At 32.6% G+C, this 25,314-nt stretch overlaps 2 protein-coding genes across 5 annotated transcripts in view; one reads left to right on the top strand and one right to left on the bottom strand.

Moving 5' to 3' along the window:
* LOC132947862 (lysine-specific histone demethylase 1A) overlaps positions 1-25,314 on the top strand; it is a 418,533-nt gene that overhangs the window by 391,045 nt on the left and 2,174 nt on the right. For both annotated transcript variants that reach the window (XM_061018095.1, XM_061018094.1), the window contains 3 exons: positions 16,572-16,724; positions 23,219-23,616; positions 24,768-24,954. In XM_061018095.1, the coding sequence (XP_060874078.1) occupies positions 16,572-16,724; positions 23,219-23,616; positions 24,768-24,954 (738 nt within the window). The remainder of the gene's footprint in view (positions 1-16,571; positions 16,725-23,218; positions 23,617-24,767; positions 24,955-25,314) is intronic.
* LOC132947439 (KRAB-A domain-containing protein 2-like) lies at positions 18,362-20,899 on the bottom strand. 3 transcript variants are annotated; one of them, XM_061017725.1, is made up of 5 exons: positions 19,328-20,899; positions 19,199-19,271; positions 19,058-19,129; positions 18,768-18,975; positions 18,362-18,674 (listed from the first exon to the last, which is right to left on the bottom strand). In XM_061017725.1, the coding sequence occupies exons 1-5, from the start codon at positions 20,386-20,388 to the stop codon at positions 18,424-18,426; spliced, it is 1,665 nt and encodes a 554-aa protein (XP_060873708.1). In that variant the 5' UTR covers positions 20,389-20,899; the 3' UTR covers positions 18,362-18,423. The 3 variants fall into 3 exon arrangements, with proteins under 3 accessions (XP_060873708.1, XP_060873706.1, XP_060873707.1); XM_061017723.1 differs by having other exon boundaries at positions 18,362-18,975; XM_061017724.1 differs by having other exon boundaries at positions 18,362-18,975; positions 19,199-19,270; positions 19,384-20,899.

Below are 25,314 nucleotides of genomic sequence, written 5' to 3'. Positions count from 1 at the left end.
CATATTATATGTTATTATCATTCTTAAAGACTTTTTTTTTTTAATTTGTGCTTGTCAATAGGAATTAATTTAATTTTAATTAATACAAAATTAAGTACAACTTGTGATATTAACTTAAATAATAAAAATGGCAAAGCACCGCACACAGGTGCTGTGAACTAAATTATTTGTGATGAAAAGTTACAAATAATGGGCCCCGACTTACACATACCTTAACGCATTGCCCTGGTTTAAATCATTGGAACTCGCGCGATCAGGAAGCGATCTGAAGAGCCAAGAGGCTAAGTAAGCTATTACGAAAGACAAACGTGAACATTTCCGTTCTGGTTTACTCGTTCGTATCGGTGTACCTACGCATATTGTTTACTATATAGACTTCGTCGCAGTGTGCATAATATTTTAGTTTGAACAATGTTAAACACATAATAATATATTTTATAAAAAAAAACACTCTCATTTGTAGTCATTAGCATGAAGGAATTTTATAAGATTATATGTTCAAAAAGTGTACCTACGCGTACGGCGTACTAATAACTAATAAGTATAAAAGTTTAAAAGTATTATATAAGTTATTCATAAGTCTTATATCATAACTATATGTATCATTCAAAGCCCAGCTAATGGACCATTGGGGTGAGGGGGGGGGCCCTCCCACGGGTCTAGTCACCTCTGCAGCTCCTTCCTTAAAACCGGCACTGGTGGAAGATATTATATAAGGGTTGTCGAAAGCCAACGACGGGGTATACTGCACTGCATTGCTGCTGTAGCTCTGCCGCGGTCGGAGGCGATGTCTTCTCAAAAATCCTACCCCTACGACATCGCGTCTGCACAAGTATGGCAGCGCGGCGTGGCATAGAATTTAAATTGTTGGTTTTCGACGACCGGCTCTATACCCATTACTAGGTTTATGGTGTATACAACGACGGACGAATATAAACACCCAGCCGTGTAATATAACACCCTGACGATTTATCTAGAGTAAAGACTCATCTCGTCCGCCCGTGCCGTTTTATATTGTATATAATATATAAAATATGTTATTGTGTCGTCGTCGTCGTATAAATGGAAATGTCGTGAACGCAACGCGTATGTATAGCGGCGGCGAGTGTTTCTCGCGGAAAGGATGAAAAATAAAGACCGAGAAAAAAACACGTCCGGCCGACCGCCGCTATAGTGTGTTGCTTTGATAGATTTCTTTGGATTTGTCTTAATGCGTGTGTGTGTGTGAAAACACGTTTTTCTCTCTCTTTATCTTCGCCGTTCTCCGTCTTTGGCGATTGTTTTATGGGCGGCGGCAGCGGCGGCGTATGATAATTAAGTGGATTCGGGAGTTCCCGGGGCACGGGCGACAAGAGAAACGCATTTACTCGGGCGACGCCTACAACGCGCCACGTCGCGGTCGTCGTCCGTCGTTTGGTGTGCGAGTGCGTTGTCGTTGGGTCGTATTTTTCTCTTTCCTTATATTTTATTTTTCGGCGGTCATTTGTCTCTCAGACGCTGCCCGACCATATAATAATAATAACATCATACACCGCACTGGCACATTTCTGTTAAATCTTGTGCGCGGGCCGCGGTGCGCCGTGCACACGGAGGCGGGTGGCGGCGGTGGTGGTGGTGGTCTTTATCCTGCACTTCCAGCTCCTTTTTCATAGATGTTCTTCTTCTCGCTCTGATCCTATATTCTTAGCCACACCTCCCATCCCCCCCCCCCCCCCATCAAACATTGGGTTTTTTGTGACGGTGACACGCTTTTATCCCACATACGACCTGGATACGTAATCGCCACCACCGCACGTGTCCTGGACCGCACGTATATTGTATTATATCGTGTAGGTATACTTATACACTGAGGGTTGTCGACTGTCATAATTTAAGTTTTTTTCTCGAAATTCATGCTATAGTCTAACGGCCGAACTCCGAGTAAAGCGTAAATTAATTCGATATAAACAAAAACCACACTACCCCGGCTAGCGGTTAGGGGTATATTCACGTTTCTCGTGGCCATCCTCTCTCGAACCTTTGTCTGCAAGTAGGTATACCTATACGATGTATAAATTTGTCTGTTATATTATATCGTTCACGCGGACACGGGTGTTTTTTTACACTATTTTTTATTGCCGGGATCAGTGCGAGCTGTTTACACGATTCGCGACAGTATATTTCACTATAAATCAAACTATCGACACATTATATTTGAATATAATAATATACAATATACATAATATAATAACGCGCACTATTTCGCAAATTTGTTTTTATTTTACAACTCTAGTACACCTACGACCTACCAGCTACCTATGTCAAATAAATTTCGAGAACGACTAATTGTATAATTTAATATGCTTAATCTGCATTTGCATTCGCGAATCAACAGAGATGAAAAAAATAACGATTAATTATTCATATAAATCTACCTATATACGCCTAGGTACTATATATTATACATAATATATACGACGTCTACTGCAAGTCCGCGTATTGCTCAGCAGTATCGATCGAGATAAGATTTTTTCGACCGCGCGTATGTGTAGGTTATAAGTAGTATATATTAGGTACCTATATATTATATAGGTACTCGAATGGTTACTATTTTTTTTTCTCGCATAATATATTTATATCAATTAAAGCACCGTGTCGTAGTCGCGTCATACACCATCATCAGCTATTCATAATATACGTTTATACATACACGTTTCAATTTTATCGTCATGGAATCTATATAGTAGTATTTTATACTATTAGTACCTATAGTACCTACCAGATAATCGTCGAATTCGACCACACTATATTATAATAATATTATAGACCATGTTATTATAAATTATACATTACAATATCGGTAGGTATATTATACAATACTATATTTATATATATATAGTATTGGACTATTGTGTATATACCATAGCTATGTACAGTTTCGCGGTCATCGGAGTTTTTCGTCCTACGTAGGGACCACGGTGCGCACGGCGATTTATCGTCTCCATATCCAGAAACCCATTATCGGCCGACAAGAATACCACCACCGAACGGTACAATATGATAATTCTCTGTCAAAGGTGTAATAGTAATAATAATAATACATTCTCATCGTCGACGACGGTTCAGTGTGTGTGTGTGTGCTATAATCTTCCGCGTGCTTGTATATAATATAATAATAATAATAAGTATAGCCTGCCCGCGTGTGTGCCAACTCATTTTTGATATAGAACACGTATATTATAATTTAATATATTATAATATAATGTACTATGTTCAAACAGAAAATCCGATTCGCGTAAATTGTTCCATTGACATTAGAGAGCGTCGTACATTATATTGTATTATGTAAATATCGATTTTAACATTTTTTCGAAATAAATACCAATATATTATTTAGCTTTGAAGTCATGGTAATAATAGCGATTTAAATATTCGAGACATTATATTATAACACTATTATTTCGTATAATGCATGTAAATAAATTGTTTATTTGTACGTCGAATATATTATTTACATCACTATATAAACACACTTTTTAGAAGCATATATATTAATTATAATCTGTAGAACGTATTATAGTAATATATAGTATAATGATGAACAATGTTAGGTACATATATTATAATAGTATAAACTAGCCAAGTCTTTGAATGAATCAACGATTTGCAAAGTACAAACGGAAAATTGATTGTTATAAAGTTATAAGTTATGAGTTATGACTAATGAGTATGATCAATCACATATTTCAAAGAAAAATAATATTGTTGACAATTAAGTTTTCTAATTTGTTTTTTAAAAATCATTCGTCCCCTTAGCTCTTAGGTCTTCATATTATTTTGTAATGTTTAATAACAATAAAGAAAAATAATAATAATTAATAGCATAATTTAATGTTGGTATAAGTACCTACGAAAGGTACCTACATAACGTAAAAGGTAATAAAGTTTATCAAGGAAACGGCAAATTAATTTTAGTAGGTACCTACTTTGAGTAATATTATTTTTTTTTTTTCATAATTTTCTGAGTCTAAACTAATAAAAAAATATTTCATACAAAGGACTATAAAATAAAACTCTTTGTATCTACCAACTATTGTAAATATTAGATTTTTTTAATGGATTACTCGGCTATATCGGTACCTACTCTAGTTTGAAATTACTGATACATTATTTAACGAAATTAAAATTAATTCTCCGTATTCATTTTTTTATTCCGAGAAAATAATAATCATTAATGAGCAACATTTAAATAAAGTATCTTTTAAAAAAAAGTTTAAGAATTAATTAATAAAGAGAGTCAATAGATTAATTAAGATAAAAGATGTATTTATCGATAGTTAAAAATGCTTGAGCTTGAACTTTATAAACATAGAATCCCGAGGATTCTACTTGAATATATATTTTAAATGTATATTTACATTTTTTTTATTATCATAAATATTTATTATTATGTATACACATTATTATTTGGATATTTATATATTTTTTTTACAAACAATTATCCTATTATGAGGGGTGGTATTTTCGTTCATTTTTTTTACTCGGGGTCTTATAGTTTTTTAAACGCTAATGATATGATAGATTATTTCATTTTCGTCCAGATATATTATAACATCATAGCACACCGTACTTCATAAATTAGTTATATAGCAATAGCTATATAGGTACGCATTGGTGCCGAATACTACCCTGCGTGCTTCTTAACCGGTTTTCAAAACTCCTCCTGCAGCGAAACCTCTAAATACCGGACACACTCTGATATCTTGTCCGCCGATATTCAGAGGGTTCAATATATAGTTTTTTAACCAAAAACCCATCCGTTATTCGGAGATATAGGTAGGTGTCCGTTAGGGTAGGTATATTTTCACTATATTTAAAAAAAGAAAACCTGTGAAATTCGTGGGAGTTCGTGTTGGTACTGCAATCGAGGCCGTTTTCCGTCGATCTACAGCATCGTGGATGCGCCCGAATTCCATCGGCAGCAAATGCGACGTCTTGTGTTAAACACTCAAACGTCACTGCTGCCGACATCATACTGCAGCGGTAGAAGCTAGGCGTACAATTATAGTTGCGGACGATTTTATATACCACCGCGGTCGCAGCCGTGGAAACCTTTGCTTAAACATTTTAGGCCGCAGCAGAACGGACCGCGATCGGAAAATCCTATTAATTATATGCGCTAGGGGGCTCTGGCCGCGGAATGAGCCCGCGGCGGCGTCTCGGAGCGCTCGCGCGCGATTGTATCGCATTTCGCGTCGTCCTAGGGGTTGCGGTGGTCCGCAATGACAAAAGACCCCGTGGGGGCGGTGGCGTTGGAATTCGCTGTATAGAGGTGTATATTAAATGCATATACCCTGTAAACAATATAATAGTTATAGCAGCAGTAATAATAATAATAATAATAATAATAATACAGTGCCGGGTGTGGGCGTATATGTATATATATATATATATGAGACGGACGGACGGATGGTCGTGTCACGTTCCTAATTAAAATTACTAGTCCGGCAAAGCCGCGTGCTCGGGATATATATAATCGAACCATCATGGGCACAGATATACGACGGAGGAAACGGTGGCGAGCGGCGAAGACGAAGACGACTGCAAAGAGACTATATATATTCGACTACGGGGGTAATACGCCGGGACCGCTGGGGTGGCGCTCCGCGAAGGGTAGTAGAGTGTTCGTGATTTGTGTGGCCCGAGGCCTGTCCCCGGTCGGCGGCGGCAGTTATATTGTGCGACAGTAATACAATAATATATTATATTGTATATATACATATATACGTACTGCATAATATAATGTATCGAAGGGGGAACGATATAGACACGCGCGAGCTGCGTTGTATATAGAGCTTTGCGTTTATCCCCGCGACGTTATCCTCCCCTAATAAATATAAAATATATGTATACATTCGCGCGCGTATATTATATAATCCGCCGGTGCCCCATTAAGTGTTACGTGTTTTCCACCGCGGCGTAGCCTAACCTTTAGTACCTACCTACCTCGTCTATTCTACGTGTCGAATAATATATTGCAGCGGTTCTCTGCAAATCGTGGTACGCGTACCGCTGGTGGTACGCAAAAGCGGCTATACTACTACTACTACTACACGGTGGTACGTGGAAAGCTGTGCGCACCGGTGCGGCGGTAGCAAGGAAAACTGCACATAATACTGCACATGAGTGGTATGAGAAAAAAAAGTTTTGTATATAAACATGACATATTATATTTAATATTTTATCATATTATACTGCAGTGGTGGCGCCCGAAGCGTGCTATAGGGTGCCTTAAAAAGTCTCAAGAGTACGAAAATACTATGACAATATGACATATTATAGGTACTTAATGCATATATATATATTATATATATTGTATAATCGTAATTATAGCCTCCACCATATATCTCCAATCAAACACTACTTAACGGTTTTAATATAAAAACTATCGATGAAGAACACGTCTTATATGCCTCTTTTATACACGCTTTCACTATAGTGACTAGAAAATCATCCCAACCCCCTAAAGGATCTCTTTATCAAAGGAACACTACTAAGGAATCCTCAACGCAGGTTTCAAAGAAAGTGATATCGTGACCTACTTCAAATATATAACCCATAAGTGCTGGGGCCACTGATTGTACCAATGTAATATGTTTTATTCAGTTCCTAATAAATCCGGCGTAGGCGATAAGTTAGATAGAGTGGTCGACCGGTCTCTCACTCAAAAATCGTCGTTTTAATATATGTAATATGCTAACTTGTAACCACACCACATCAAATACATTTTTTTTATACTGATCTACAATTTTTCGCTTTAAACATTCAAGTACGTAAGTGGCCTGGTAGTGATGTGGTTATAGTTCGGAATCATTAACATTTACCATCATATCAGTACAGTAGTACACCTGGCCAGATGTAGATACCTACTACGGGGAAAATATTATTTATGCTTCCGTATCAAAAAAAAGCTATACTTTACAATTATCTCAAGACCATAGATTTCTTAAAATATAACATAATATGTTTTATGTGTAAATAATAATTTTTTTATTCGTGTATAATATATATATAGAATGAAGTCTAAACTTTGAAAAAGTAGCTAATTAAAAGGATCTAGACAATTATTATTTTCATTTTGGAATGGTCTATCCGTGCTCGGATATAAAATTGAATATTTATCCTTTGTTACAACTTACAAGCTACAAATCTTTGGAATTTGGATCCGCTTCGGTTCCTAATCCGTTATAACTTACATTAATTGGTTTATTATTTCCCCGTATTATGACTTCAATCATACGATAAATTGTATACGTTGATTTTCCATTGAAAGTTAAACGACGCGATTACGGCGTCTTCCGCGTCGTGTGACACACATTCTGATATTATATTATATTATACAGACTTAATTATTTTAATCGAGAGACAATCTTACGGTTAGTTACCTACCTACTGATAATTATCACCGTTGGTTTTAACTAATTGACGTTTTTATTACGGTCATAAATATTATAGTTTCCTCCAATTCACACAATGTCAATTATATACTGTTTTATATAGGTACGTAAATAAAATGTAAACACAATAATTACGATAGTATAATAAGTATATGAATAATTTGAAAGATATTAACAGATCAATATCAACGGTTACACCGGATAATGGGTTATGATGTTAACAAGACGTTTGATAGTTTATAAATAAATGTTAGCTACGCATTATTTAAATATTCGAATACTTTCGAGTTTTGGGGGATTAAACACAACATAATATTTTTTTCTAAAACACTAAAATGTATTTATGTCTCTAAAGAGTAAAGAGACTAAACAAAAACCAAAATTCTACGAGTAATACAAGACGATGTAGGTACTACTACTATATAATATAATATATTGCATAATAACTATATAATATAATATATTGCATAATATATTTAGAACCCGTTTGAATCCATTCGTTCGAATAATCCAAATCCACGGTTGGCCGTAACAAGGCCATAACGATTTAAGCTCCGTTTTGTTATGTAAAGACGATATTATAATACCCTATAATACCCACACAATAAATTATTGTAGGTATAATAATAATATAATAATTATTATTATAGTCAATAGGCATTGATTATATGATGGGCCACGCGTACAACTGCTGCTGGTACTGCTCGCACGAATCACACAATTCAGTGGCGACGCACAAGACCTGAAGAGATTAGGAGCAGCTATACGTATATTATTATTATTATTATGTGTTTTGGGTATTATCCGGTAATAATTCCTACGATCGACCTGTGTGCACTTACAACCGATTACGTCGTCAGTCGAAACTGTCCAAGTCTTTGGTGTGTTGCAGCAGTGGCTATCGAATTGTTGTTGGGCCGTATACAGTCTGCTGCAATAAGCGTAATTTAAGGATTCAACTCGAACATAATATTATTATATACGACGACGTATGTTGTGATAATGTATATTTGTGCGTGTGTGTAAACGATCCACAGCAAAGTCCATCGCACTCACAAAAATCTGTGCAGTTTTCATAGGTTATAGATTATAGTATATAATATATAGTAGTGTGTAAATCATAGAAGCAAATGGGAAGGGGCTAACCTCCTAAAAAATAAATAAAATGTCAATAGTCCAACCCACCAAACATTTCCTTGTATGCTTATTCAATACTTTTATAATAAGGTTATAGCCCCCTCCCCAAATCTCAACTAGTATTTGGGCATATGATGAGAATCATAATAATAATATGGTGAAAAACGCCTTTAAAATTTACAAAAAATTTTAGTAAACATTAATTGTACTTAGGTGTACTTTTATATTGTATTATTTATCTTTTAGTGTTCAGACGTGTAACAGCAGCAACAGTGGCGTAACCAGGAATTTTGTATGGGGGGGGGGGGAGGGTTAAGTATACAAATACAATATGTCTTTTACTTACACTTCTTATTTTTTATTAATCTTGATAAAACTCTAAGGTCATCACAGTCAATGGGGGGGGAGGGGGCTACCTGAGAAGCAGCAGTTTAATGGATTATTTCGCGTGCACAATATAACTTGTTACAATTTCGTACCTGATCGGCACTCGATCGCGCGATGAAATTCCTGAACGTTTTGTAGCTTCTTCGACTAAGGCCTATAATATTATATTATAATTATACGCGTACATACAATTTATTATTATCAAGACGGACCCGTAGATTATCGATCGGCGTAATTAAAACGGAGTAGCTATAATAAGTATGGCGTTCCCTCGGACGCCCGCCGCCGCTTCTCGTCTATGTATAACATCGTAAACCGATTGTAGTCGTGTCGTATAATACTCTATAAGTAGGTATATACGATATACATGTGTGTATATATATATGGACATGACAATGTCTTATAAAAAACATAGTATACCAAAAGTCTTACCTTACGTCTTGACCCGTGCCCATCGCGTCGTCCACGTCACAGCAGCAGCAGCAGCAATAATATTACGGCTTGCTATTGATTATTATTATTATTATTTAATATTCGACTCGATAATACCTATATGTAGTAAATGGGCGCATTAGTTGTATTATTCCGACAGTCGTCAGAAGTGAGCGAGACTGCTCGGCGAACGACAGCGACGACGTGGACGACGGAAGAGTGGGCAACGGGCCGACCGTTAACGGGTAGGCGACGGGGACGGGTGAGAGGGTGTGGTGAGATGGCCAACATCGGATCTTGATAAAACTTTAATACGTATCTGACCGTGCCGTAGTGTTGATCGGAGCAATTATAACTGAACCCCCTACAGTTTGACTTTATCCGTTTCTGATCTAAATTAGAACGATTTTTTTTTTTTTTACTATTACTGCCGTTCATATATATATATACAATATACATATTAATGTTCACCGACTAAGTAGTAATCCGGTCCCATTAGTGTAAATTTAGGCGGTATTCCTTTTTTTTTTTAATATTTAAAAAAAACGGTATCCGGACAATGTTCATCTAGACCTCGAGCGCATGTAGGTATATAATATTATAATTTATAATACAACGTGATAATATTATTATATCCTATATAATATTATACACCACCTATACATAACATTAACGTTGGCCAGTCGTCTGTAATCAGTCACACCCACATGGTTTATGGACCAAAACACTTTTCTCCAATTCACCGCGGCGGCTGCTGCAGCACTGACCGTTCACGCAAAACCTCACTACACGCTGCGTGCGCGATCGGCTTTTGATAAGACGAATCACTTATGTAAACGAGGTTAATTGCGTTTTTACAGGGATAACATAAGCCTCAGATTCTAATGTTATGGCAACGTAAGCGTGCCTGCATAATAGGTATACTTTAACGAAAGAAACGTGTGAATGGTGGACTGAGAGGAAAATAGCATTGTGAAAGAAACGGCAATATTACAAATTCGTGTACTGCTAAATAACTACGTGATATTGTTAGTTTACGTGACACAATCGGTAAATCTTTTTTACATTTTCGCATAATCGCTCACTCGATTCGTCGAGTATAATATTATAATACAATTATGAAGAACGTTTTAAATTGTAATTTCTTTTCTCGATGTGAATTACTTGCGATAGGTCTTCATCATTCCAGCGTAATGGAGTGGACCAACTCAATAGACGAAGTAGGGTTTAAGTGATAATATATTATCCGCGTTAAAGGATTTAACACAAACACTATTCCTGTAATGAAATATTATGTGCACTGATCGATCGGTTTTTAAACATAATATACCTAAACGTGTCGGATTATCTAAACGAAATCGAAGTGGAAATAAACTATATATTAAGCGAGAAGCTAAAAAAATAACGTTCAATGGTTAATCTTGTCAAAGTCGGGGTACGCAGTTTTTTTTAGTGACTTAAGATATTATTGAATTATATATAGGTACCCGGTTACAACCCATCCCGAACCACATTCACAGGCGCGTAATTACAGGTGTAATGGCGCGTCGGGTGGCAGTTTCAATGAAATGAGAGCCATACGTGAAACATGAATAATACATTTCGAAATACAATGTACAAGTGCACAAAATATAATTCATAAATTTTAGCTAAAAAAAACCTTAGTTTGCACAGTTGTTTTGATAAAGCATTTAATGATTTTTATATGTAACGCATATTATGTATTTGGTGTAAAATTAAAGAGTATAAGTAAATCATATTATACTCTTGAAAGGTAAAATTGATGACCTGAACAATGATGATTACAATATTCTGTTCCTACTATTGATGACTACTGTGTTTCTCGAAGTTTAAATGTATTGTATTTAAAACAATCTATTGCTATGTATTATGTTATTTCAACGTGATTTGCAATATTTTTAATGTTTAAAATATAATAATAATATGTTTCTATAATAAAGAAGACAATGGTCGTCTCAAGTTAAAAAGAAAATAATAAGCACCTACTTCTTGTAATTTTTGTAGAAAAATATCGGAAAATTGATGTTTAAAAAAAACAATAGTTTATAAAATACATTGAAATTTTAAACTATATTATTCTTTATAACAATATTTTATTTGCAAGATTTGTCTAACTATTTCTTATAATTGTGTCTCTGGGAAGCTGTACACGTGCATAAATAATGAATACTACACAGCTATAAAAGATATTACATTATATTACCTCATATATTTGATGCAAGTGAACAAAATCACTAAAAAAACATTGTTTCCATTAACATAAGTTAATATGGAACACATCGCATATTACGATGTCTTAAGTACCTATTTAAAGTGCACAAGTATCGACTAAAAACAAAAAAAAAACAGTTTTTTTTTAATTCAAAGTAAAAATTACTTGCAAAATGAGAAAACTCCCGTTTATTAGGAAATAATTATTCAATTTCAAAATCTTAAGCTAACCCTTTACCCATTGCTACTTCAAACATTTGAGATATATTTATTATTCACTTATTTTAATCTGGATTAAATGAGAATCTAAGCTAACCAATTAGTTTTCTTTTGAACGGAGAGAGTTGTATAGTACCGTCACAAATTACAACAATGAGTGACATTATAATAGTATTATTAGTCGTCGAATTAGGTACAATGATTCAATTCAACTACCATGATATCAATTAAAGTAATTGTGTATTTAAAGGTTATTTATTTATTAATAGCCAATACAATAACCAGGTTTTTGTTCATGATCGTGGAAATATTTTAAACATGTTAATTAGATAATTAAGTTGTTTTTTTTTTATCGTCTACAGATGTTTGGCTATTTTTATAATTATTACGAAATGTAACATTTTTACAGTCACTACCAAAAACACTTTCAATATAAACCATTCCAATAAATAAAGTTATAACAACAATTTCTTTGCTCCCAAACCATTTGTTTTGGAAATAATTTAAAACGCACACTAAAAACAATACGTATTTAAGCCATAAAACTTATACGATCGCCTAGATTGTTTCCAAATCTAATAATATATTTTATTTCCAACGCATAATATTTATTATCATTTATCTTAAATGAAAATCCCGAATGATCACGACCATAGTTGGCCATGTTTAATAAATGTTAGTTTGAAATAAATAAAACGAAAAGCATTTCATTATTGTGTTCTTTTTCTGTATGTAATGAAATATTGTACGACATTATATTATGATTAATATTATCGAATTTCCAAATACAACAACTCGTCGCGTTTATTGAAATTATAAAATATCGACTAGAGTACAAGACCAGTTAATAACGACAAAACCAGCTATAACTAATGCAATAATAATATGTGCTTGTATATCTATATTGCAGCGATGTACTTATATTATTTAGATACCAAAATAATAATTACTCTACCTATAGTCTATACTGTATCCACTACCTATTATTTATTATTAATTTTAATTACTGTATAAGACTGCTATAGTGCTATACTAAATATTAATCGTCAGGAAGGTATAAATTCACTGCTTGTATAGTCCTGAAATAGGTATGCAGCTCTTTACATTGTAAATGTATTAAAATTTTCCAACGGTAGTTCACCCTATTAAATTGTTCGACAATGATGTATTCGAATTATATTATTTGAAATTTAATAGTCTGCAGTACCAACTGTTACGAATACAAATCCATTAAATGTCCAAGAGTAATATATTGTCTTCTGTGCGTTACTGCAGCTTAACAAATCACTCAAACAATATTTAAACTAAAAAAACAAACTAGTTCTAACTTGGAAAATATAAAACGCACAAGTATAACATTAACAATAAAAAACGTGTGTTCGTTTAAAATTATTAGTAATAGCAACTGCATTAATAATATACAATAAACCACTGAGTCGTAACTTAAAAATTCATAATATTATAATATAGATATTATGACTGAAAATCTCGAGTTTATAAATATTATGTTATAGAATTGTTTACGATGACTGTCAATCGTATAAAACTAATAATAAAAAACAAAGATAACGTAATTACTGTATAAAAAATATAAATTGTAATATTTAGTATAAACGTCGTGCATGTTGGAAAACTACGAGTTACATACGAGTTAGTACGGTGCAGTTAGTAATCAATGGCGGTAACGATAATTTATTATTATTTTAACGTATATAATATATATAATATATATATATATATATATATATAGGAGTGGTACGTATACGGCATCGGACATAGGCATAAGTCATATCCGATGTTGTTAAACCACCTATTTAGTATGATAAGTTATATTATCCTCTCGACGTTTAAACACTCTAAAGCTACGATACGATTCGTAAACGAAGAATAAGAATGTAATCGTTGTTTTCGTGATTGAATTTATAAACATACTTGTACGATACGAAAACTTTATTGGTTAATAACATCGTCATGATAAAATTAGACATGTGTATTGTGTAGCTTATTTTATTAATGGTTAGTATAATGTCAAATAATGTGCGCGTATCTTGTATATTTTATGTACAGATTTTTACGTAATCTTGGTGTTTTAAGTTGTTATATAGTTTCGTGCATAAAACAGACGATAAGATAATAATTATATATTTCCTCAAATTGAGACACACACACACTGGAACTTTGTCTCGGGACTTTCAGATGTGTAATAATATTATAATATACGTATATTAGTACAGGGCTCGTAATTTAATGCACTTAAAAAGTACTAAATATTCATGCTTATATGTGCTTAAAAAAGTACAAATATACACTAATTTTATATTTTACTCGGAATTTTCATAAACATACAAATATTTTACAAAGTTTATAATAATTTATAATAATTTTTATTAATACAAATGGAAAATTGTATGTAACCAAGGATTTAAAAAACACAATACTATATAAAACTAGTGAAAACTCTTAAAATAAATATAGGTTCATTATAATGTATTTATTATTTATATTTCCAATTTTTCAAATAATTGTATTATACATGTATCATTAATCATCAAATAGGCTCTTAAAACTACAAAATCACTAAACATGCACTATAAACTTATAATATTTTTTTCTTAGTGTCGTCAAAATAATTTTTAGCTCACATAGCAATAAGTCTAAAAGCCCCCCCCCCCAAAAAAAAAAACATGCAAATGCTACAATTTCCAATCCTTACATATTACCTGTATAGTCTGTCTATAGATACCTACCAACCTACCAACTACATACGGCACATTTTCAATGCACATAATATAGTCTTCGCCATAGGCATAAGTCATAGCCGATGCTATTTACTTGTCTACCTATTTAGTATAGTAAGTTATATTATCTCGACGTTTAACCACTTTATTCAGTATCTATAGCTGCAATACTATGATTCATAAACGAAGAACAAGAAAGTAATCGTCGTTGAATTTATTTATATGCATACTACCTAGTACAATCCGAAAACTTTAATAGTTAATATTATTATCAAGACAATTTAGATTAGTATAGTGTGAAAAAATATAAATTTTTTTTATATTTTATAAAGATATTTACAATCCATTATCTAAAACAAAACGCGAATTTGGTACATGGTAAAAATAAAAGGTTCGCATGAATAACTTGTGGAGGAAGCTGTTCACTTATAACGGCACCTCAGACAAATACTATCTTGTAAAATAATAATGATAAGCGCGTACCTTTATGTCTTATAATAATATAATATACAGGTTATTACGTAAGCCTGGTGTTCTTCCATTATGTATAGTATGGCGGATGAGACGACTTAAACGATAAGATAATAATAATTATACATTTCTTCAAATTGAGGCACACACACACGCTGACACTGCCATTAGAACTTTGTCCCGGGACTTTCAGATTCGTAATATTATGGTATGCATATTACCTACCTATACCAAGCACAACGGCACATTTTCAATGAACAGATTCTCTGCGTATTCGCCTCGCCTCGGGTGTGATATTACGACTAATATTATACAACATATTATTATCATTATTATTATAATATTACGATACCCTACTCGCTCTCATTGTCTCGTGCCGTGCAACTATACTATGTCTTTGGCCAGGATAGGGACCGAGTATAATAACAGCGTGCTTTCAGAAATCTTATTATGCCGGTCGTTCTAATTAACTCGATCCGTAAACAAAAGTCCAAAGTTCCCTAAACGCCCGTAAGATAATCCGTGCCTTGTCTTCGTATAGTTCGTACACCGCCGCTGTTGTAGTACTATAACAGTAAGTTATAACTTCCCGTGTTTCCGAGCGCAGTCGTTGCGTGAACTTACACGATATGAAGTTAAAACTACCTACCTACTATAATAATATGCCTTTAATAATTATGACGTGATGTGGTCGACAACGGGGTTATAATAATATGAGCACCGAAAATATCGGAACGGTCATTTCCCTCCTCCCGATTTTTATTATTTTGTGCAAATTTCAACCTGTAGGAGAAGGGCAAATTATTATAAAACGAATGATGTCTCATAATGATATTATGTCTTAGAATATTAGAATATTATTCGACCACTGTATTGTTTTTGAAAAACTATCTATATAGGTGTTCTGTAGTCCAGATTATCGTGACATTTTTTACGTGTCAAATCTATACAAATATCAAATATAACGTATTATACATTATAAGGTGTTGTAAGGGTGTCTTGGTTTTTTTTTATCGGCAGAAACAAAGAAACAATTTTACAATGACTTTGTATTATGCTAATCAATAGTTCGATACAGAAAAAGTTATGATTTAAATCTCCGACAAAAGTATATCGAAACTCGATTTCCTTAGTGACCTATCTAGTTTTATTATTTTATTTGTTCAAATTGGGTACAATTGCATGTTTTGAGGAGGATAAAACAAGCCCTGGGGATATGAAAATAAAAAATTATTCTCAAGAGGTAATTAAATATGTTGAAAAAGAAAAATTGTTTTCTGTTTTTATACCTTCGGGCTGTTTTGAATGTAGAAAATATAAATAATAAAACCACGTTCGAATACTTTTTTTCCTTATGTCAACAGTTTTAAACCAATACATTTGACTCGCTATTAAATTTAACTTTTTACTATTGTGATTTTTATATTTCAATTTTTGTAAATGCGTAGGTATATGCCGTATATTATATTATATAATTTATATCGTGAAATAATGGTATGTATTATTTATCTGTTTACAGTGCGAAATGGTTACTCGTGTGTACCTGTAGCTATGGCAGAAGGCCTGGATATTAAGTTAAATACTGCTATCAAACAAATCACTTATGGCCCAAACGGCGTGGAAGTTTCAACTTCTAATCCTAGATCAAATTCAAGCGGAATTTCATATAAAGGTAAAGGATACTTACAGTAATACATCAACAATACCAACTTGAATATTTTATATTTCATAATTTATGTAATATAAGACGTACTTACTTGAATATTTAATAACTGAAATGTTGACAATATAAACTACGTATAGGTATTATTATTATTTACATCGAGTAAAGAAAACAACGTTATACATTTAAGCGAATAACGATCGTTTGCCAATGGTTATATAGAGATATCTACCAATTACTTTAGATCCCACTTTTTGACGTTTGCGATTCGCCCACAACCTTGTTTAATATACATAATATATTATTATACCATGAAACCAAATCCCAAATAAATATAACGCGCTAAAAACACGGTCGGGGTCGTTGATTGATATTTAGATACGGTTTCGGTATTATTATTGGATTTGTGTTTGAATTTTAAATTAAAATCGGATGTGTTACAAAAGAAAAAAACCATCAGATTTTCAGTGCAATATGTTGTATTAATTTGTTTTCGGATGAGCTAGGAGAAAAAATTTAAATTATCAAATTATCAACCCTTGTGTGTACACAAGTTTGTTTCAATCATGCGTGGTCAAATACGTCTCGTCAGCCTTTTATTGTTTTAAATTCGTTTTATTTCCGATTAGTTTTTTTTTTTCAATCGAATTCTCATTGTGCACATTAAACATTCATTAATCATCCATGACGTAAAGCGCCTCACAAAGCGCCTCCGTCAAATTCTGTACCTACTACTGCAGGTCCGTGTATGCGACGAAGTTTACAAGGGGTGGGTCGTAAGTCATCGCGTTTAATATAAACAATAAAGTTATCAATTATAATATTATTGCGTCATAATATTTAATTTTATTTTGTAGCAGCTAATAACATTACTTATTTTTAGTTCCCAATAATATGTTATAGTAGTCTTTGCTGGCATTGAAATTTTAAGTATTAAATTATTATAATATATTGTTATTATTTGTCGACTGATATTGCGATAGTATAGAAAAGTACGATGCATACCGATTTTTAAAGTATCAATAAGTATACATATTATAATCCATATTAACTGTATAATTATTTAAGCAGTAAACTACTATGTAGTGATTACATAATAATTATATTTATATTACTTCTGAATACTAATATTTTACCGTATAATAATGATATTATATTATTTTTATGAAGTATGGTTTTGTTGGCCAAGTTAGAGATTTATTAATTAATAATAGGAATAATAGTCTTAAATATAAAAACGACACCGGGAAGAGCTGTTTTTGTATGTATTGTTTTTCAACTCGTTAATATAATATAGTTGACCGGTTCTTATTGTTATATTACAGCCTCTGTATTTATTTTAGGTCTTCCATTATTTCGCAATAACCTAGTTTTGTACAGTTGTTCATAAACTTATTTGAAGTTTTGAACGCAGTATCAATAGACAAAATGTACCTTCGATAGCCATGAAGTGCATATGTTACAGCTAAAGTGTTGAATTCCGTTATTTTATGAAATAACTAGGTAGTTCATGAATTACCTACGAATATTAGTTAAAGTATGAAATAATACATGAAAATTGTACTTTAACTAGTTATTTCATAGAATATCTAGTTATTCTGTACAATTTCAGTTTGATATCCGTTAAAGTATAAAATACATTAAAATTTAAAATATATATTATAATATTTTATTTTACTGAATTATGAATTAATTATAGTTATATTATTTATTTATTTGTACATGTAAGGCTATTATGGCATTTAGAGTTGCACAACACCTCTTTTTTTCTACAAACACATCGCTTTGTGTCACATTTTTTGGTACAAGTGCATTTAAAAAAACCCTGACCAGTTCCCAGTGACTGCGCAGTTGCCGCAGATCTTAATGTAATACTTTCATTTGGAACAGCTTCTACAGCTAACAAATTTTCTGAACATACTGTGAACTGGGATCGAGAGTATAGTTGTTTTAACACTCCTGTAATTATATAATGTTTAAGGTAGGTAACAAATAAATAAAAAATTAAAATAAAAAATAAAAAATTACTTGTATTATTTAAATTTTTCTTACCATCATTGCATCCCAGTTGATAAAACCCATCGTCAGTTAATTTTAAAACAACTGCAATAATTGAACGAGGATCACCCTTTCCTCTATCAACATCGGGAATTTTGATACGCACTGTAGAACCAATATTAGCAACCGCAAATTTAGTATTTGATAAATCTTTCATTCTTTTTGCCTGTTTTTCCAAATTTTCTTTAGCTTTTTTCCTCTCCTTAAAACATTTAATTATTTTTGTAATTACAATATTAAAGCTAATTTAGCTATATAATAGCTATAATATAATATTGACCTACCGTAGCAATATTTAAATGAACTATATCTTTTTCTGTGCCAACTGTTGGTCGATCTACGTCAGTAACGTCATCCTATAAAATATAAATAAATAATTAATTTAAAAATAATAAAAATAATTAATGATTAATTTTTCCTCCTACCGTAGCAATATTTAAATGAACTATATCTTTTTCTGTGCCAACTGTTGGTCGATCTACGTCAGTAACGTCATCCTATAAATAAATACTTAATTAGTCAATTACATTAATACAACTTTAAAGACATGGATGATATTATCCAATCGGGTTTCTGTCTCTAGCCCTGAGTTAATAGTTTGTTGACTTACAGCTTCTTCTTCAGATTCCATTTTACGCAAGATAACTTTAGGTAGAAGACTTGAAGATAGTCCAGTTTTTGGTACACTACCAAACATTGCTTCGTATGGACTACGTTTAATTCCGGAATGTAAAGCTTTATTCTTCATAAATTGTACAAACCGAAGGCCTTCACTCCATTTGTTGGTATTATTGCTTTGCATCCACGTAGTCAGCATATTTTCAATATCCTGGTTTGCTCTCTCTACGCTGCCCTGAGATTGGCTATGTCGTGGTTTGCCATGGACAATAGTCAATTCGGGCCACATCTCTTTTAAAGAATTTACAATTTCATTACAAAATTCTCGGCCGTTATCCGATTGCAGTACTGAGGGAGCACCAAATAAACAAAAAATATCCAAAAGAACGTATGCAATCTGTTCAGCTCTTTTACATTTCAAAGGTCTTAAAATACAAAATTTGGTCAGATGGTCCTGATAAACCAAAACAAATTTATACCCTGCGTCAGACTGAGATTGAAAATCAATTAAATCAATTTGGCAACGGCTGTTAAAATCTTCAAACACCATTGGTTTTACAACAATACCTTTTTTTTGACTTTTTTTTTTTTGCTGGCAAGGTATACACAAATCTAAGTATTGCTTAACATCAGATTGAGTAATATTTTTATAACGTTTATTTATTTCATATAACATGCGATCTCTGCCCCCGTGTCCAATAGAAATATGAATTTCATGTAAATAATCAAATATTTCTTCAATCATAACATATAATTTAACATTTTCATTTTGATTACTTACGGGTAGTATTAATTTTTCAATGCCGTTTATTTTTACAATATCGTAATGTTTTTCTAACCAATAGTCACGAGAAGATTCCTTTTTTATTTTCATTTTTCTCACGTCTATCATCAAACTTGCATATTTTTCTTTTGTTAAAACTGCACTATTTGGTTTTAATAAACGATTTTTAACACTAATATAAAACTTTTCTTTCATTAAATCTAATTCATTCATTGTGAACAATATAGTTAATACTTAAAATAATAGTGTAGAGACAAACGAACTAACAGCGAACACGTGTGACTGTAAAACTATTACTAAACTTTAAACCTGTATAATACATGTACCAAATACCAACAACAAAAATCTTATAATAACACGATAAACGATTATCTTATAATAACACGATAAACGTACATTGCGGTCACCGATAATCTTATCTGATTTAATGTGTTATATTAAATTGTTGAAATGTAAAGGTGGGATCACACGGCGCGTTGCGCGTCGCGCGGCGTGTGGAGTGGTATAGCGCGGTACAGTTGACGCGCCGTCTGATTCGTGTTGCGCGGGGTGGCGTTATTTACAATTTGACACATTAACTAAGTGATGCCAGGGAATGCATAAAATAACTAGTTAAAGTATAAACTATATACATTACCTACAAGCTTTAGTTATTTTATAAATTACCTAGTTATTTCATAAACTAACTGATTCAACACTTTAACTGTAACACATACAATGCATAAGTTATAGGCACTATCCCGTATTATTAACGTCTGTATTTTATAAATTGTTGGAGAAAATTGAAAACTAAATATTTTAGTTGGGTAAAAAGTGTGGAATAAATTTATAATGCCTATAACAAAGGCCAAAAAGCTTAAAAGTAATAATTAAGTACCTAATACTATATTTCGAAGTCTGTGATAAAATGGCTCAAAATGTTCAAGTGTTTACATTATTCAAACTATTTTTATTTTTTTCAATATTTAGATTGGTTAAATTGTACTTTGAGAGTCCTTCTTCTGTTACTAAGTCTTTGAAAGTGGTTTTACCAATACCTTCTGGCTTCTCTAACCTTCATTGAAAATTAGATTCTCGGTTTTCTCTTATCAGTCTTAAAATAAATTAAGTTTTCTTCAACTATTGTAGTTACCTATCGTCGCCTTAAAATCATCTTCATGGCCAATCTCAACAAATTCGTGTTTGTGTTTTTTAAATATCAATGGAATAATGTTTTGAAGACGCGAGAGACCTGAATGTTTTTTAAGTTACGAAGTTAGAACGAGATTATATTCTCTGTGAAAAATCAAAACGTCATCATGATGACCTATTTAATATGGTTTGTTATTATGGCCAATTTCATATATTCGACATCGTTTTTCTTTTTTTATCTTTATGGTAGCCTATATAATGTATAAATATTACAATATAGTGAATATTCCACTATAAAGGCCAATCTCATGAATTTTCAGTGAATTAAAATGTTTAATTAAAATAACTTTTGAGAAACGTGCAATAAGCACACGTTTTAGAGTTAACAATTGCTCAAAGGGATACCAGCTTACAAAACTGTATTTTGTCCCCCCTCAAAAGTTGGTAAAACTGAGATTGGCCATCATGGTTCTCAGGCTACGCTATGTATTGTTTCATAATATATGTCTTATATACCTTTTTTTATTCATATATGTATGCCGTATATACTACATGTTAACAAATGGAATAATATGTGATGCATCAATTGTTAAATATTATAATTACTTTTCCCGTACTTTCTCGTTGTAGGAAATATTCAGCGCTCATATCCAGCACGGTGTTTCAAATAATTTGATTTCGGACAATTTTTTACGGTCCATGCTTCAGCTCCACTCCTTCACAAAACTTCGAAGGCGTATTCAAACTTAGTTCTATAGAATAAAATAATTTATATTAATTATAAGATATTATAATTAAAAGTTTCTTAACGTTGTAGTTAATGCTCAAAAACAAACATTTTACCTTAAAACAATTTGGTCGTTAATACCTTCATAACCAAAACACGGTAATACAATTATGATAGAAGGATAGGAAAATGAACCCACGACTGCAGTGTTGTACCTGATTTGCCTATTTATAATGCCGTGCGATAAAATGTTTTATTTTATTTTTGTTCATATATACATTTTTATTGCATAAGACAATAAAATAATATTTATCAATAAATAATTACAATTTTATAAGTATTTTTGCCGGTTATATGTTGAGATTGGGATGGCTCAATCCTTAATTTAATTACAATTTCTAATTTGTAAGCAAAAATATAATTGCAACCTAGCACAAAATAGCAGTAAAACAACATATTTTGTTCGTATTATGATTTATATTATGCAATAAACTAAACGAAATTAAGACTCTCATCTTTATCTATATTGCATATAAAAACGAATGTGTGGCGCTTATATAATATAGACTGGGAAACTGCTAATAAAGTACTGAACTAATTAGCACCGAATTTTGCGCACATATTCCTCGAGGCTCAGGGAGTGTTATTTCGATTTCATCGCCTATATAGGTTGTTATAGGGTTAACCACGTTTGAATATATACTAAGTGCTATATTCAACTGCCTATCTCGATTTATTTACCGCGATACTGATTTTCCCCTAATCTGGGGTACACGCAGATATAGGCATATAGCACCATATTTTATGTTTGTTAATTTTTTTCCGTTCGAAGGTTGTGGTTGCACAGCTATAATTACTATAGTATTATATAATTATTATATTTGTATTGTATAAATATATTTATATACAGTTAAATTATTACTCGATTCGCGTATACCATACGTCAAGTATATACAACTTGTATATACGCTTGTTTACAGTAGTTTAAATGTGCTCTTCGGAAAATTGGGTGTTCTCAAACTGCAGTTATGATGCCATTTTTTAATCGACGGGACGTTTAGTAAATTTTAGTTTTACCTTCGTTACGTATATTATCTTATTATATTATTACAATTTATATATAGAAGAGCATAGTAAAACATATTATTATTATAATATCATTTACGTTTAATATTTAATTTACAGCCGACGTCGTGCTCTGCACATTGCCTTTGGGCGTACTGAAGCAATCCACCAACCCGAAGACTCAGTCGCTGCCGAACACTGTGCAATTCTCGCCACCGTTGCCCGATTGGAAGGTGGCCGCCATCGAACGTTTGGGTTTTGGTAACCTCAACAAGGTGGTGTTGTGCTTCGACCGCATTTTTTGGGATCCCAACGGTAACCTGTTTGGTCACATCGGCAGCACTACAGCCAGTCGCGGCGAACTGTTCCTGTTCTGGAACCTTTACCGCGCGCCCGTGCTCTTGGCCTTGGTCGCCGGTGAGGCGGCCAGCGTCATGGAAGACGTATCGGACGAAGTCATTATTTCCAGGTGCATGTTGGTGTTGAGAGGGATATTCGGGACAGCAAACGTTCCAGATGTAAGTAAACGATTGGAAAGAGAATATATTTTATAATATACGTGATATCATTGTAGTGATCGATGCAGTGCGTAGTAGGTAGGTACTTACCTATATTAATATAGTTATGAAGAGTCTAAAATCTGGGTGTTGATCCAAGGTGAAAGCCAAGGGCCTTTGGCCACTTCTTTCTACTTAGAAAATGTTTTATATAATGTATTTATTTCATATTTGTATAATAAATGTCTTTAAATCCATCATTATGGATCTCTCTTAATGGATAATCTTATCTATAATGTTATCTATAATCTGTTATTTGCTAAAACTATAAATGTATTTTTCTGGAAAAAAATGTAGTTGTCCCATCCCCCATTTCAGATTTCTAGATCCGCGCTTCACCCCCCCCCTCCCCCCGACTTTGTTCATTTTTAAATTTTACAATTATTACAATTATCATTTTATATTTTTAGATAGTCCCTTAAGGTCCATAGCCCAGAATAACTGCAGATAAGATCCTTATTAAAATCTGATAAATTATTTTTAATATTATTCCTGCAATAATTGGTTACATGTCACTTTCAATCTCCGTTTCTCCCAAGTTCTCATTTTTAATATTCGCACTTAGTATATTATTATATGAATATAAGATAGTAATATTTTTTCTCGTAGTTTTGAGTATGGTTTTCTTTGTTTTTTTTACAAATTACCTCATTATCATGTTACTCAACAATAAGATCCAAAACATAATACAATAAACGAAAGTAAAATCTTTTAATCCCATTGATTCAAGTGTATTGTATTTTATTATATAATATTTTGTGGGTACCTCATACTCATTCGAAAACAGTTTCAAGATAATTTTTGTTTTATTTTCTATCACCTTATAAAATATTATTATGATAATTTTAAATTATAATCAAATATGTTATTTCATGCAAGTGCTTTTAGTAGGTATTTTATTTTATCAACGACGTATAAAGTTAAACCTACGGCATTATGATAATTTACAACTCTGCCTATAAAATATGCATGTAACAACTATTTGTGCCTACTACGCTGTTGCACTACACATTAAAATATTATTCATATATTATAAGTTGCAACCATGCAGTGTGTTATACGTATACCTATTAATTGTATTATTATTACATCGTCGTGTGATCTATTTTCAGCCGAAGGAAACTGTCGTTTCTCGCTGGAGAGCCGATCCATGGGCACGGGGATCTTATTCGTTCGTGGCAGTAGGTGCCTCCGGCTCCGATTACGACTTGCTAGCGGCTCCCGTTTCGTGTTCCAGAAGCACGGAACCCAATACGACTTCGAACCCGACGGACGGAAGCGAACGACTCTATTTTGCTGGTGAGATATATTTTCCAAAACTAATAATATTGTCGTCGTCATATACGATTTTATACAGGGTGATTCACAAAGCACGACCCCCCTATTCATCTTCAATAATGTTTAGTTATTCATAATCTGAATTTTGGAAATTTTAAATATTTATTTATTTAACGGGCGAAGCACTTTTTTTACATAATAGTATATTGACAGTAAATTATAAAGGAGAAATTAAGTACATACATAATTATTATATATATAATATATAACAATTAAAGATAAGAAAAATGTAAGAACGGAAAAATAAAATTTTAAACTAAAATATAAGGGTCGCTGCAGGTGTGTCATTAACCTTCTAAGAGGTTGTTTATAGCCAAGTAG

The sequence above is a fragment of the Metopolophium dirhodum genome, chromosome 6 (genome assembly GCF_019925205.1).
Source record: "Metopolophium dirhodum isolate CAU chromosome 6, ASM1992520v1, whole genome shotgun sequence".
NCBI classification, from domain to species: Eukaryota; Metazoa; Arthropoda; class Insecta; order Hemiptera; family Aphididae; genus Metopolophium; species Metopolophium dirhodum.
Note: the sequence above shows the minus strand (reverse complement) of the source record. Positions and strands in the feature narration are given on the sequence as shown.